Here is a 15,760-nt window from a genome sequence, read left to right on the forward strand (position 1 = left end):
GCGCTGCGCAGAGCAGAAGAGGAGGTGCGGGGTGGGGCGCCCCTTCCTCCCCCTTCCTTCTCCCGATGGCCAACAGTCCGCTGCCTCTTCTCGTGAACCCCAACCCCCCAACCTGCCTTCCTGCGTTCACTCTGAGAGGCTGCGCCTCGCTGACCCCGAGTCCATCCAGAGACCATTGTCCCCTCATCCCTTGCTTCCTCCTTCCCTTTGCCTTTCCTTCTGGAGAGTTCTTTCCCATGGGTTTCCATCCTGGCTGTGCCACGGCCATGCTTCTCCTTTCCCGGCACTGGCCAGGGGGATGGCACCCCTCCGGAAGGGCACTCTTGGGGACCTAGGTGCTGACAGGTGTGCTTGGCGCTTCCCTGGAGCCTGGGCACGGGGACCTCGCTGGACGTGGCGCCCGTGGCGTCAGATTTGTAAAGGGATGTATTTGGCAGCGCTTCCAAACTTGCTTCTAGTCCAGTGTTTTCGTAGAGATTTGGACACCGCGTCTCTAGATGTTGTCAGAACCTAGACGACTACGTGTTACAGGTGCCAAAGCGTTTTTGTGCGCTGGGGACTTTCAGCTTTCTACCCGGGGATCGGGGGAGCGGCTGTATGGAACGTTCTCTCCATTTTAAACTGAAGCTCATTTTCTGGCTGGAGAACCACCTGTGTCCGGTCACAGCAGGGGTTCACATACGTCCCCAAGACCGCCAGCGTAGTTAGAATTCTCTTGCAGTTTCGCTGGTTGGAAATGCACATTGTCGTGACGCTGCAGCCGATGCAGGGAAGCTAGTCCCCCCAGTTCGGGTTGATTTTTAGCTTAACCAAGCGTCCGTGTTGTTGCACAGCTACGGGAATGTCCGTAACATGACTGTGTGTTTAGAGATGGTTAAGACGGTAGAGTCCGTGTTCTGTGGACTTTACCATAAGAACAAAAGTATTGATGGAGACTTTGAAAAATACTAAAAAGTAAAAAAAGCAAAACAAAAACCCCAAACCACCCCAAACCTTGCCAGATGTCCTGCCCAGTAACGTCACGTGTGCGCGGGCGCGATGCTTCGGGACTCACTGTCTGTCATTCTTGTTTTGCTCCCGCATACTTTTCTTTTGACCTCTGACCTCTTCTCGTCATCTCGTGCTCATTCCCTTTAACTTAAGAGGATCGCTATGCCAACCAGAATTAATTGCCTACACAGTAAGTTATTTCTGTCTTATATTTTTTTTTCCCAAAAATCTGAGTACAGCCTTGCCATGAGAAAAGCTTATTTTGCGACAGCAAGAAGCTGATCTCCCCTTCCCTTTCTTTCCTGTTCCTTTCCAGCGTGACCTGCCCAGGACGCTAGTGTCCCCGTTTTCCTCCGTAGACGTGCACTGGTGGGGTTAATGTAGCACGTCTACGCCTCGGGGCGGGGCGCTGTCCCCCAGCTCAGGGGACAGCCAGCCTCGCACCCCGTCAAGTGCATACACACCGCTGCCTGAGCCGGGCCCTGGTTCTAACAAGCAGTCACTTTTCTAAACGGACTATCTATGGTTTGGCTTGAATTCAAGAGCTGTTCTCTGGGCAGCAAACTACGACGTGCAAAGTCACTTCTGGCCACTGTTTTCCTACCTCTCAGATTTTGAGGTGGATTCTTCAGTGACCTATTCATGTCTGTTAGGGTCTGTGGAGATAAACAAGAGTAAATTGGGAAATATTTGCTGTATTAAAGCTCTAATTTAGAATAATTATTTTTGAAGTTCTTCCTATTTGTTTATTCTTCGGCTCTTTTGTGGTTGTTTTTTTTTTTTAACCTTGCTAGAACCAGGGAAAGATTTTTTTTTTTCCCTCCTCTGTCCCCCATTTAAGATGTTGGCTATTTGCTTCAAATTTCACATACCTTCTCTCCAGATTTTACCTGAAGGAATCCTTAAGGTTGCGGGCGAGGTCTGGGTCTTGCTCCTGCCTCTTGGAGTGGCTGAGGTGGTCTGGACTAAAGGAGCTCAGCTTTATAAAACCCAGACTGGGGGCGCCTAGGTGGCTCAGTCGTTAAGCGTCTGCCTTCGGCTCAGGTCATGGTCCCAGGGTCCTGGGCTCGAGCCCCGCATCATGCTCCCTGCTCAGGGGGGAGCCTGCTTCTCCCTCTGCCCCTCCCCCCTGCTCGTGTGCTCTCTCTCTCTTTCAGAAAAATAAATAAAATCTTTAAAAAAACAAAAAACCCCTGACCACTGGGGCTCCTGCTCAGGTGCTGTGAACTTCCCCAGCAGCAAAGGTGACAGATTCTGGGGGCCCAGAGGCGAGGGTGACATACCAAACTGTTAGTTACCGTCTTAGCCAGAGTTCTCTAGAGAAACAGAACTGCAAGGTGCTACATTTCAGGGAAGTGGCTCACACCATCATGGGGTGTGACAGTCTGAAATCTGCAGGGCAGGCCGGCCGGCTGGAGACAGAATGTTGTCTTCTCCCGGAGGGAGCCCTTGGTGTTGGCCCTTCGGGCACTGAGCGGATGGGACGAAGGCCACGCCCAGCATCCAGGGTAACGCGCTCTAGTCCAGGATAGCCGAATGCACTGTTGACCCCGCATCTACCCAGTGCCCTCAGGGGACAGATGAGCGCTGGCCGGGCTGACACCGAAGACAGAGCGCCACGGCCCCGAGGAGCTGAGGAAGCTCCATACCGTGACCCTTCCTGCTGACGGAGGAGTGCGCTGGCCTCTGGACCCTCACACCTCCGCGGAGTGGTGCAGTCAGTGTCCCCTCTGTGGCCTTGTGCTTCCGGCACTATTTACCCCAAAGGTCACTGTGATTCGTGCCCCAGTTTAAACAGACCTTAATGTTTTTATTTAGAAAGGAGAACGGAATGACCTCCGTTTACCCTAGTCATTCTTCACGTTTGAGGAGTTAAGCTGTGCATCGGGGAGGGATTTGCGTCCTGTCTTACACATGCTACCAGCGTGCCTCTCAAGACTGATATTGTTCCGGAAACCTGTCCATGTCCGTGTTGGAGTGCAGGGCCATGCTCTGGGATGCTCTGAGAACCAAGACCCGTGCCACTCCCAGGAGGCCTTCCCCGGTGACCGCCCATGCACGTGTCCTTTACCAGACCTCCTGGCCACTTCTCGGGGCTGGGACCCGTCCCCTGCCAGCTCAGACAGCATCCCTTAGGTGCAGAGGGGAGCCAGGCATGAACACACAGGCTTTCTGCCCTGGGGCCCTCGTTAGTGGGGCGGAGTGCATCACTGCTAGGGATAAGACATAAGCAGGGCTCCAGCCTATAGATTTGCAAACCTCAGTCCCTCCTTTCACATTTTATTGTCCCCACAGAAGCCGTGACAAGTCACGTCAAGTTAGGGGACACCCACACTTGGTGAGTTAGGATGACGTGCACCAGGGGACACAGGACATCATCCGGTTCTCGTATGGATATTGAACAGTCAGATTTAACAGAACTGCAGACCTGTTCGGAGAGCCTGCGTGGGGATGGAAGCACAGAAAACAGCCCGTTATAGGCCCTGTCCATGGGACGCGTGGGAGCAGACCCTAGCTTGTGGGACAGACCGCTGCCAGCAGGAGCGTTTCAAGTCAATACAGCACACAGGTCTTTCCCTTTCCCGATTTTCCTCACAGGCTGGAAGTCCCTGATATTTCATCTTGATATGGCAAGAATTTGAGTTTTAGTCATTTAAAGTGCAATTTCATTTAAAGTGTTTTTTTTTTATTAGAGCGAGCATGCATGTGAGTCAGGGGGAGGGACAGAGGGAGAGAGAGAATCTCAAGCAGACTCCCCGCTAAGTGCGGAGCCCGACGCAGGGCTCGATCCCATGACCTGAGATCATGACCTGAGCTGAAACCAGGAGTCGGATGCTTACCTGACGGAGCCACCCAGGCGCCCCAAGTGCAATCTCATTTAAAAGAGTTAAAGTGACTGCTTAAAAACGTGTAGATTCCCTTTTTAGAGAACTGTGAACACAGCCACCTCCTCTGAATCTGGTGCAGACCCATGCTTCTCAGCAGCCAGATGCTGGTCTGTCCCATTCCACACAGCCTCGGGCTCAGAAATGGACAGTCTCCCGGCTCCGGAGGCCAGAAGTCCAAGGGCCTCCTGCTGGCCATGACGGAGACTCTGCTCCATGCTCTCCCCAGGTTTCTGGTGTCTGCTGGCGTCCTTGACCTTCCTTGGCCTGTACAAGTGTGACCCCCATCCCTGCCTCCAGCCCCCCTCCCCCCGGCACTCTCCCCGTGGGCATGCCTGCGTCCACAGTTCTCCTTTGAATAAGAACACAGTCGTGTTGGTGTGGCGCCTGCCCTGATTCACCGTCGATGAATCACCTCTCTAAAGACCTGTCTATAAATTAAGGTCCCATTCTGAGCTCCTGGGGGTCAGAACCCCAACATATGAATTCTGGAGGGACATGATCCAACCCATAACACCACCCCTGCTCACACCCCAGCCCCTGGCTGCAGACCCCAGACCAACTTTCAGTGCAGGGACCCCTGGAATGGGCTCTGGAGACGGGGTCCTCCAGGACCTCCCCTGTTCCTGCTGACCTCCAGCCACCCTGGCGAGGGGTCGCTCTGCCCCCCCTCAGGCTTCTAGCCCCATGGAGAGACAGGGCGCGTGGGATTAGAGCACTCCAGGTTAACCGAACGGATCCAGGTGAGAGCCCACGTTTATATGCCCTTCAGGGACCCCAAGCTAAGCCTAAAGCAGGTTCCTGTAGATTAGAAACACTTCCTGGGCCCCAGCGACCCGAGGTAACCTGTCAGGGTGCAGCCCCTCCCGGTGGCCAGGGCATCTGATCGGGGGATTAACCAGTGGGCACCCCTGCATCTGCCCCACCGGCCAGACTGCAAAGTCAAATCCAGCTGGTGGTGGTGGCTGGTGGGGTAACACACCCCAGCTGGTGACTCCTTGTGACAGGCTGCATCTCACGAGGATTTGAACAGCTCGAGGAACAGACACTCGTGGCCCCCAGACGTAGCACAGGCCTGTGGAGAGGGTAGAGCCCCCTACACATTTGGAGTCCCCATCCCGCTGCCTGTCCTTCCCGCTGTCCCCGAAAGCCCCGCACACAGCCTCTCCACGTTAGATCAGTGTAGACACGCCCTCGTGATTCTGCATAATAGGCTGTTTGATTGTATCCAAAGAGAAAATGAAAAAAAAAAAAGACCTTTTCAGCAGCTTTGATCAGATGACATTCAGCCTATGCCTTGGGGCTCTTGAGCTCTGTGCTGCGGCCGAGCCTGGACAGAGCAAACGGCAAGTCCGCCCTTGGCGCCAGGTCCAATGAGCAGCCTCTTAAAGTCATGGGCGGGCATGCTGTTCTACAGTGCTGATTGTGAGAGGTCCACAGACAGGGCTGGGCCCGATTCCACCACTGTCCGCCCGCATTCCTGGAGAAGAACCAGCAGATGCTCCTCGTGGTCCCCCCTGAATAAACATTCGGTCATTGGTGTCTGTCAGGGCTACTCAAGTATTTGGTGGCTCGATCATGAAAATAATGGAATTGCCAAATAACCATAAAGCTCCTCATCCTGATGGGCAGACTTTCTCCTTTCAAAGCCATCAGCATGGACACGCAGATGTGATGAATTCCAGGCTGGCTGGGAAGGCTCTCTGACCCTGCTGGGGTTTCCATAGCATGGCCATCTTTGCTGGGGGTGGGGGGGCCAGGGGACCCGAGGGAGGGACAGCCTACTGCCCTCGGCCTTGACCAGGAGCTCAGAGAGAGGTCTGCCCTGGGACGTACCTGACAGTCCAGCTCACTGCTTCTCGGCTCAGAGTCTTTTCATCCTGAAAACTCTGGTGTTTGGTCCAGGCCGGATTCTGGCTGCTTTTCCCGTGTGGATATAGTGACCGCACACCAAAGTAAGAAACCGCTCTTATTAGAGTCGCTCAGACGTCCTTGTTTCTTTTCATCTTAGACTAGTGGTCCCGGCGTTTCATCCACAGCCCATCTGACTGGCCCCCTGTGCTTTCTTCTTGCAGGAGGGATTTTAAGGAAAGGTGCAAAGCTGTTCTTCCGCCGGCGACATCAACAGAAAGACCCCGGCATGAGCCAGTCGCACAACGACCTCGTGTTCCTGCAGCAGCCGGAGGGGGCCCGGAGGAAGGGGGTGACGCTCACCAGGATCCTGAACAAGAAGTTACTCTCCAGACACAGAAGTAAGAGCACCATGAACGGGGCCCCGGCGGAGCCCGCGGCCGGCAGCCTGCCGCACCAGGACGCGGGAAGACGCGGGCCCACCTAACTGCCCACCAGGACGGAGTGAGAGTCCCTGCAAGCTGTCAGACGGCCGCCTGGGCTAGCTGGGTTAAAGGGCAATGAAAACCCAAGTCTCCGGCCAGGAGGTTTCCCCCAAGACAACTGTCCGATTTGCCACCCGATGCCAAAGGAGACCCGAAGGCTCTCCACGTGGGCTGTGCTCCGATCCAAGAGCTGAAGTGAAATGTGAGATTTACGTTCTGAACTAAAGATCATCCTATAATGGATGGTGATGGGGCAGATGTGGGGGACTCAATTTTACCCGCAGTGCACTCGGACACGTAGTACCTTGGGTCCACGCCTGGACCGCGTCGCAAAGAGGAGGTGCCCCCCTGTGCTGTCACTGAATGGAACGGATGGGTCACCTGTCCTCACCGACTGCTCAGCGTCACAGTACAGCTCGCCCTGAGTACAGAGAGGTGGGACAGAGGCAGGATTTGGGGTCTATAGAGAAATTACGGTGGTAACAGAGACACTATGACAAAGGTAGAAGGTAGTTGCCTTTGATATTAGCCATATAACTTGAAACCGTATGCAAACACTAAATCTCTCCTGCGCACATTATGCTGAGCTCTCCTGGATGTTTACTTTGAGCCTGTTTGCAAGTGGGAGATCTATCAGTTCCTATGTGGTTTTTACGTTTTCCTCTGTAGTGTCAAAAGTGCTCATGATCGTGTGGGGGGGGGGGCTCTCAAGTGAGGCTGGCAGCAGTAAGTGACCCACCGCATGGCGACACCACACACACGGTTTTCCTTTCGTCCCCGGCTGGTTTGCCAAACGCTGCCGATGGCTGAAACAAAGAACTTCCAGGACAGAAGAGAAAACTATTGTGTGTCTCAGGTAGGAGTCTTAGGGGTGGAGGTTTAATAACAAATGGGCCAGACGTCGCATCAGTCCTTTCGGGAGCTCTCCAGAATTCTGCCGTGAACAGCGCTTGACACGTTTTGGGGTGTCCTTGTTTCGGTTCCCAGTGGGGGAAAGAAAAAAAAACAACGGATAAACGTGGCCTGCCATGTGCGTATCTCTGTGTACCCTTCACGCCACGGTCCTCGTCCGTCCGCCTGTCCATGTGTCCGCGCCACTGGCCCATCCGCCCGAAGGTGGCACTGCTGGGGACGAGCTGGTTAGGGCTGTGGCCGTCCCTGTGAACCGTCTGGATGGTTCCGCGAGATTCGCTTTCTTCTGATAAGATTTAAAAGGCTATCGTGAAGCCTGACCTCTGTCACGGATAGGAAATTGGGGGCGCTCCTTCTCACAAGCGCTTTCGCTGACCCCAAAACACGTCTTTCGGGGTAACGGAGCCACTGCCGAAAAAAAAACCTTCCCGAAAACCCAGATTACGGAACTTTTTTCCCTTTTTCTTGAGGGAGAGATTCTAAAACTACATGAAGAATTTTACTTTGAAATACACACTCAGAAATGCCCCGGGGTCCCAGGAATTACCAGGTGACTGCAAGATGAGTTTTTACGGGGGACTTTTGATTTCCGTTACCTCGTGAAACAACACCAGGCATTCCAACGTGTCATCATACCAAGTTAGTCTCCGCAGGTTGGTAATCACTACTAGTCTTTTTGGAACCCATCTGGTCACTTTGTTTTGTCTTAGTGGAGGATTATTTCCTGCCCCCCCGCCCCCCCGGGGTAGGCAGCACTTGGGACATTCAAAAATTAATTCTCAGAGGACATTATGTGCCAGAATTTCAGGCACAGATCAGAAGTCCTTAGCACAGTTTTTTGTTTGATTCTGAAGTTCAGATCAACTCAATTTATTCAATGTGATGGGATCAGAGTTTTACATTGCCACTTCCTTGCTCTCAACAAAAAACGTCTTAGCCATTCCCATTCCTGATTGACCCCATGAGCATTTTGTTCACTGTTTAATATTTTTGCCAAGGGTTTTCTTGGTTTCTCAACTTCCTGGTGACTTGAAGCCTCTTCCGGGTCCCGGGCAAGCGACAGGTGGGCTGTCTGTCCCGCGTGGGACGCAGGACCGTCCCACGAGAGGTGGAGAGCGTTAAGGAGATCCGTGTTTCCGTGTGTCTGCTGGGCACACATCAAGAGCCCTGTACCTCTGAGTCAGATCCAGGAGCACCCCCTCAAGACGCACACACGTTTTCTTCCTCTGAGGGCCTTTTCTGAACTTACAGGACACCCGAGAGAGCACGGAAGGGTGCGTGAACATAGCACCGTGAGAAAATGGGCCATGCTGATACTGTGAATGCCTCCTTCCTGGCTGCTTATCCAGGCCTGTGCTTTAATGGTGTAGGTATTTATGCGAAAGTAAATGTTATGAAGGGTACATGTCAATTAAGATTATGCACCAAATGCTAAACATACCAATCGGTAAATCACCTTATTCCCTTGCCTTTCCTTATGCTTTAGGGGCACAAGAGCTTTTGTTTCTGTTTTGCGTTCATGATATTTTTGCAAAGCGGTGTTTTGGAGTGATTTCTCACGAACGCTAATAGGAATGTGTGTCTGCATGTCTGGAACCAGGTGCTCACGTTGGTTGTGAGCTGGGGCACCGCCCTGCATTCAGAGATGCGCCTGTGTTTGCAGAGGAATGCAAGGGAGCTTGAAGTGTGTGTGTGTCTTATTAATGTAGCAATAACAAAAGCACCGATCTCATCGTCCCGTTGGAAACCCGCTGTGAAGAAGACGGTTTAGACAGTGCTTTATTTAAATCAACTCTCAAGTTTAAGGTTAAAGCCAGCCCTTGATTCCTCCTGAGAGCTCAGCGGCCAGCTGCTGCCCACCGGTCACAGATTAGGTGCCTGTCTCGGTCTCTGATTGGTTTTACTGGCTGCCTCTTCAGAAGAGAGTTGCAAGTTTTCTTCTTGAGCAGAAAGGGACACATTAATTTGTATCGCTGCCAGCAGGTGCGGGGGTTTTCCTGGTAAGAGCCTCACAGTCCTGACACGTCAGAGCACAAGCTGGTGGCGCCTGGAAGTCAGAACGTTGATGTCCGCTGGGTGGAAAGCAGGTCTCGCACTGGTGTAGACCCCGATGCCAGGCCCTCCCTCCCCTGCCCCATACCTGCTCAGGCCCGACTACCAAAGCACGTGGCACGGACACGCCGGCGCCGCTACGTTCTGCCAAGCAAACTCAGGTCCCCTCCGGGCCCTTCTCTTCGGCATTCCTGTTTTATGTGAGGAGGCATCCGGAATACGTCGACCTGCCCAGTTCACCCAGCTTCCAACTGCTCAGTCATGTACCATTTACACGTTAGCCTTGTAGGTACCCCCCCCACCCCCCACCCAATAGCACATCAAAGCTACATTTTTTTAAAAAGAAGAAAATGAAAGGTTTTCAAGGTATGTGGCAAGGTCTGGCTTGATGCTTAAGTGTGGTGATGAATTTGCTGGACAGTGATTGTATTCCTCGGTAGCACTTTAAACACAGGTCCCTGTCCTGCACCGAACTGTGGAAGATGTGGCTGGAACATGAATAGTCTTTGAAAGAAATAAACGTGCACATGGGACACGAAACACCGACTTGTGTTTGCTGAGCCCTGGGCTGTCCCGAAAGCCCCGCGTGTGCCTGGGGTCCCGGATCACGGTCATCTGCTGCTTGGTGCTCGGCGGGCGGTGTGTGTGCCCGCCGTGGGCCGCTGCATGAAAGAGGAGGTGGGCCCTTCACTCGTGGCCACTGCTGCTTGCTGTTCTTGGCAGAGACCGTTCCTAACGTCTTCTGACGTGACGTTGGCATCCTTTTCTAGGCCTGAGACTAAAACCATTTACTAGGAAGTCAATGTTTCCAGGGACCCTGGGGTCATGGTGAATGGGGGGTGCTACCAGTCAGGGTCGGCTTGGCCTGGGCCCTCCCGAGGTGCAAGCTGGCAGGAGGTGAGTCTGCATGATCCCCAGCAACCTTCGGAGGGGCACTGTCCCCTTGGAGGCAGTCTTCTATATGTCCCTCAACTCCCAGGGTCAACGCCCGCCCCCGCGGTAGCCCACAGGGGACAACGTGGAGCGGGCTCCCGCGTGGGCTCAGCATAGGCTGGTATCACACTGGCACGGGGCTTGCGGTGGTTCCTGGGTGGGGCAGGGCACAGCCGGACAGATGGACAGGTCCCGCACAAACCCCACAGGCATCTCGGCTCCTTCCCGGGGCGGCCCTCCTGGGTGTGGACTGGGAGCCCAGATGATTCATGCCTTTAAGGGAGCACTCTACCTGTGCACAGCTCCAGCCATCCCAGGCTTGGATGCGGATTCTCAGCTCTGGATGTGGCAAGCGATGGCAACCCGGTGTCTTGTTTGGGGTGGAGGTGTCTGAGACCGCACGGCTACTTCCTGCGTGACCTGCAGTCCATCCTGGGTGGATGCTGCAGCGGGAGACCGTTTGGGCCTGCTGGGAGGCCAGCCTTGCCCTACCTGACCAGCTTTCCTAAGCAGATCTCCTGCCAGTCACCTCGAGGCACACACTGTACTCCTACCAGCCCCATCTCCACTGTCCACACATTTTTTTTTTATTTTAGAGAGAGAAGAGAGAAATCGTGCGAGTGGGAAGAGGGGCAGAGGGAGAGAGAGAATCTTAAGCTGGCTCCACGTCCAGCGTGGACCCGATGCAGGGCCCGAGCTCACAACCCCGAGCTCACAACCCCGAGCTCACGACCTGAGCCAAAATCAAGAGTCGGACGCGCAACCGACTGAGCCACCCAGGCGCCCCCCGACACGGCCCATGTTAACCCACACCAGCCACCTGCAGTCTGCGAATATGCACCCCTCGTCCCCAGCATGTGCCCCGCCCTGTTCTAATAAGCCAACCAAACACCAGCCCCACCTCCTCCGTGAAGTAGCCTTGGCCACCGAGGACGGCCGGGAGCACCGGGTGCTTCTTTCGGTCCCTATCACTTGATCCCATATCACTCCCTCTTACGCTGGCTCCTGGGCTGGCGGTGTATCCCTTGGGCTGAGGACAGTGCACACCTAGTGAGTAATGACCGGAGTCGGCTGGCAGCCCTATATGAGCGCGCTGGAGCCCGGGCGCAGGGGACGGAGCCCGCCGCGGAGGGGAGCCTCTGACAAAACCATGCTGCTGTTTACCTTGGTCGCTTCTACAAATACGGGGTGCTGCATGCAGATACTAATACATCGTTCGTAGAAAAGGCAGGTTGCTCACCACAGAGGTCTGGCTACCAGGATGGAGGCCTGAGCGCAGGGCCCTCCTGAAGGGAGAGCTGCCAGATCCTCTTCCCACGGTGCCCGAGAAGTACCCACGGTCACACTCCGCCCCAGCCGTCCCCGGCTCCGTACGGCCACTTCCACAGCGCAAACTGCCACGCTGCATCCTGCGTGTGCCCAGCATTCACAGCTACTGATCATACTGATACAAAGTCGGATGCTTAGGTGCCTTGGGCTACTTGGTATTTTATACAGAAGCCAGATAAAGATCCAAGACCACAGTGATAGTAACTAATACGAATTGAGCACTTAGTATTGGCCAGAATTTTTTTCAGAGTTTTATATCTAGTGACTCCTACACTCTTTGAAACCACCCCAGGAGTTATGATCCGTGTCCGCTTCACACATTAGGAAACGGAGGCACAGAGAGGTTAAGTAACTTGCCCAAGATTACACAGTGGTTAAGTGGCAGAACCAGAATTTGAGCCCAGGCCGTCTTGCTGGAGGATCCCAGCCCCTAGCCACAAGCCTCGGCTACCGTGTCAAATGGAGAGACTGGGACATCATCTTTTCTAAACGTTCAGCTCCCTGTTGTGGACGAGCATACTCTAAAGTGAGATGCAACACTTTGCACGTAGTGAGAATTAAATTATTTGCTGATTAGATCTCTCTCTTTATCTGGGTAAGAAAAACCAGCCAGATCGCAAAGCTAGAGGGAGCGTAGAGAAGTGGCTTAGGGATATGTATCTTTATAATGTCCGGTACAAAAGGAGTCAATTAACAAAAAACCGGGGCTGAAGGGCCACGTGACGTCTGAGGCAGCCAGTGTCGGGGCTGAGGGCATCGCCCCAGCGCGGGGCCTCACGGAATCACGATGCCGCCTCACTGCTCAGCTCGTCTCTGCTCGGGAGGAGCAGTGCTCGTAGGAAAATCCACGCAGAAATGGAAGCTCTCTCATTTTTAACTCCCTCAGCTTACTTTTAAAAATTTCAGGGACACCTGGGTGGCTCAGTCGGTGAAGCGTCTGCCTTCGGCTCAGGTCATGATCCCGGGGTCCTGGGATCGAGCCCCGCATCGGGCTCCCTGCTCGGCGGGAAGCCTGCTTCTCCCTCTCCCTCTGCCTGCCTGCCACTCCCCCTGCTTGTGCTCTCTCTGTCAAATAAATAAAATCTTAAAAATAAATAAATCAAAAAATAGAAACTTCAAATCTACAGAATAACCCATATAGACTTCACTAGATTCACCGATTTTGGTATATTTGCTCTACCTACCTACCTATCATCTATTGATCAACTGACCGATTGTTGTGTGGAGACATCATGTTTTCCCCGAAATTCTTCAGAATGCATTTTCTGAGAAGGATGGCCTCTTCACATCACACACTCAATGGTCATCATGCTTGGGGAGCTGGACATTGAAGCTACCCAGCATCAGACGCTACATTCAGGTCTCCCCAACTGCCCAAGAACATCTTTCACAGGTGGCTTTTCTTTTTTTTTCCCTGCTTGGGGTTCAGGCAAGGTTTCTACATTGCTTTTGTTGTTAATAATAAAATCTGACACTTTCAGAAACAAAACTTTAAAAAAAATTTTTTTTAATTTTGGATAGATCAGAGAAAGACAATTATATGATTCTATTCATACACGGAATCTAAGAAACAAAACAGATGAACATAGGGGAAGGGAAAGGAAAATAAAATAAGATGAAACCGAGAGGGAGACAAACCATGAGCGACTCTTAACTCTAGAAGACAAACTGAGGGTTGCTGGACGGGAGGTGGGTGGGGGGATGGGGTAACTGGGGGATTGGCATTAAGGAGGGCACATGATGTGATGAGCACTGGGTATTATATGCAACTGATGAATCACTGAACTCTATCTCTGAAACTAATAAAAAAAATATAATTTTGGTTAGAAATCTGCTCTCCAAAGAATTGTTTCCAGCCTTCATAGAAGGAATATACTGAACACCCTGGGAATTCTTCTGAAGATTCGGTGAGCATTGTGAATATGAATCCCAGCCCTGTGCTACATGTACTAATATGAGAAACGGCTTTAGGTGGCCTCAGGTCTACTTTTATAGGTTTTCACTCTTTCTGTAACCGGTCCATTTTTTCTGCAAACAACCCGCTTTTGGTCGTGCTTGCCACTATCTCTGGTGTGCAGAGGCCCAGAGAAGCATTTGGGCATTTGAGAATTGCAAGCGGGCACTCAAGGGGTGGGAGGTAGGTGAGGGGGGCGTGTTAGCTGTTAGTGGTCAGTCTGGGGCTCTTGGGGATTGAGCAAAGACCTGAATGCTGAAAAGATGGTGGTGGAGAACCCCAAGAGAGCATTCCAAGGTAGAGCGAATCTGTGCAAACGACCTCGAGGACATGTTTGAGGGACAGAAGGCTGGAGGGAGGCGGGGGTCCCACAGCTGGGTGGGGTATGAGCAGGGTAAAGGTGAGATGATCAAGAGCGGTGTGGGAGGCTGGGGTGCAGACCTACTGTTAAGTGCCACTGGGAAGTCACTGCAGAAGGTTAGGGAGGGCGGACCCATGAGCCCTAGCAGCACGACATGCTCAGCATGCCCCCTCTGCACCTGCTCAACCTTCCACCCTACAGCAGGGCCCCTTCAATGGGTCCTTACTTATTAACCAATTCATACAAGTACGCCTGGCTGTTGAATAAATTCCTGCTCATGGGCCTGCCTGGCCCAAGGCTCTATGCATTTAGAATTCCCATATTAACAAATGGCCCAGATGGGGGCTATACCAAATTATTCTCCCACCAGGAAAAGATGAGAAAGATGAGACAGCTTGTTTTCTATAGTCTCTTCAAAATAATGCTATTAAGCTTAAAAAAAAAAAAAAAAAAAAAAAAACTTTGCTAATGTAACAGGTAAAGACAATTGCACTCCAATTTTGCCTTTTCTCTCATGATGGTATAGTTGAATAGCCTTGCTTATGCTTAAGAACCATTGTATTTTCCTGACTGGGATGTCCATTTTTCTATGGGGTTCTTTATCTTTTTCCTATTGATTCCTAGGAGCTTCCTATGTATGAGGAAAATGAGTCCTTTCTGATACCAATTTCAAATCACTTCCCACCAGTTCATCCCCTCTTGGACTTTACTGGTGGAGCTTTCTGCCAAGCAGAACAAAGAAGACAGTCTTACTGCCCTGCACTGGAGACTAAAAGACCCCTCTAGCCCCTTCTATTTGTGACATTCTGGGGCCACAGGTACATTCCATGCAGGGGGTCAAGAGGCCACGCAGGCCGCTAGGACCTGGGAGTCGGGAGGGGGCAGAAACAGCTCCAGGGAGCAGTCTGGCCTTCAAAGCTACCCTGACCGGGTGGTGCTTTTCCCGAACTTTCCACGTAGCAGCATCGCACTGGTCAAGGTGTGGATTTCAGGAGCCCACTGTGCCGGGCCCGGATGCCCGCCCCTCTCGACTTCCGAGCTTGCTGGGGCAGAGTAAGCGCTCCCATGCGTGTTCCCTGAGTGGATTTGGAGGACCGCGACACCCCATCCGCTGCGTTCAGAAGTAACTATGATCTGGCAGCAAATCTCAGACTGCTTTTAAAGAAAAATTTGACTCTTCCACACGCCCCCCCCCCAAGGAAATTAAGGCTCCAGCAACCACCAGAAGAGACTTAAAGGGGTCCCGGGGCTGCTAACGCCTGTCGCTTCCAGGGTCCCAAGACCGGACACGCGTCCGAGGAAGGGACAGCAGAACCAGCCCCGCTTCTCCCAGGCCGGTCCGGATCCACAGCTCGCCGCTCTCCCGTCTACACCGCCCGCTTTCCGACAACCCGATCCACATCACCCGCTCCCGGTTCCACATCACCCACTCCCGGTCTACACTGCCCGCTCCCTGCCGCTCTCTGTCCACGTCGCCCTTGCCCTCCGCACCCCCAACCACGCCTCGCCGCTCTCCTGTCCGTGCCGCCAGCTCCGGGGTCCGCAGCACCCGCTCTCCCACTCCCCCTTTCGCGCGGCCCGCTTTCCCACTCCCTGTCCACACCGCCTGCGACCTGCTTGCTGCAGGTCCACGCCGCCCGCTCCCGGGTCCACACCACCCGCTCTCCCACTCCCCGGTCCGCGAGGCCTTTCTCACTCCCCGTCCACACTGCCTGCGACCTGCTTGCTGCTGTGGATCCACGCCGCCCGCGCCTCGCCGCTGCCCGTGCACGCCGCCCGCTCCCGGGCCCACACCACCCGCTGTCCCACTCCCCGGTTCGCGCGGTCCGCTTTCCCGCTACCCGTCCACACCGCCCGCGACCTGCTCGCTGCTGTTGGTCCACGCCGTCCGCGCCCCGCCGCTCCCAGTCCGCGCCGCCCGCGCCGGCGCCTCTCCCCCGCGGACTACAACTCCCACAATGCCCCGCCACCGCCCCCCGGCTTCCGGTGCTGCGCAGTTTCCGGAGCG

At 53.7% G+C, this 15,760-nt stretch overlaps 1 protein-coding gene across 2 annotated transcripts in view; it reads left to right on the forward strand.

Moving 5' to 3' along the window:
* The window catches only part of C2CD2 (C2 calcium dependent domain containing 2), a 51,569-nt gene extending 41,854 nt beyond the window's left edge, over window positions 1-9,715 (forward strand). The window contains exons 14-15 of one of the 2 annotated variants that reach the window (XR_013447401.1): window positions 5,951-7,776; window positions 8,375-9,715. Coding sequence is in view for 1 of the 2 variants with exons in the window: in XM_078071390.1 (XP_077927516.1) it covers window positions 5,951-6,213 (263 nt within the window). In the remaining variant the exon portion in view is untranslated. Of the gene's footprint in view, window positions 1-5,950 lie in introns of both variants that reach the window. The other variant, XM_078071390.1, reaches the window with a different exon arrangement.
* Window positions 9,716-15,760: the final 6,045 nt, after the last annotated feature.

This window comes from Halichoerus grypus, chromosome 1 (assembly GCF_964656455.1).
Source record: "Halichoerus grypus chromosome 1, mHalGry1.hap1.1, whole genome shotgun sequence".
NCBI lineage: Eukaryota > Metazoa > Chordata > Mammalia > Carnivora > Phocidae > Halichoerus > Halichoerus grypus.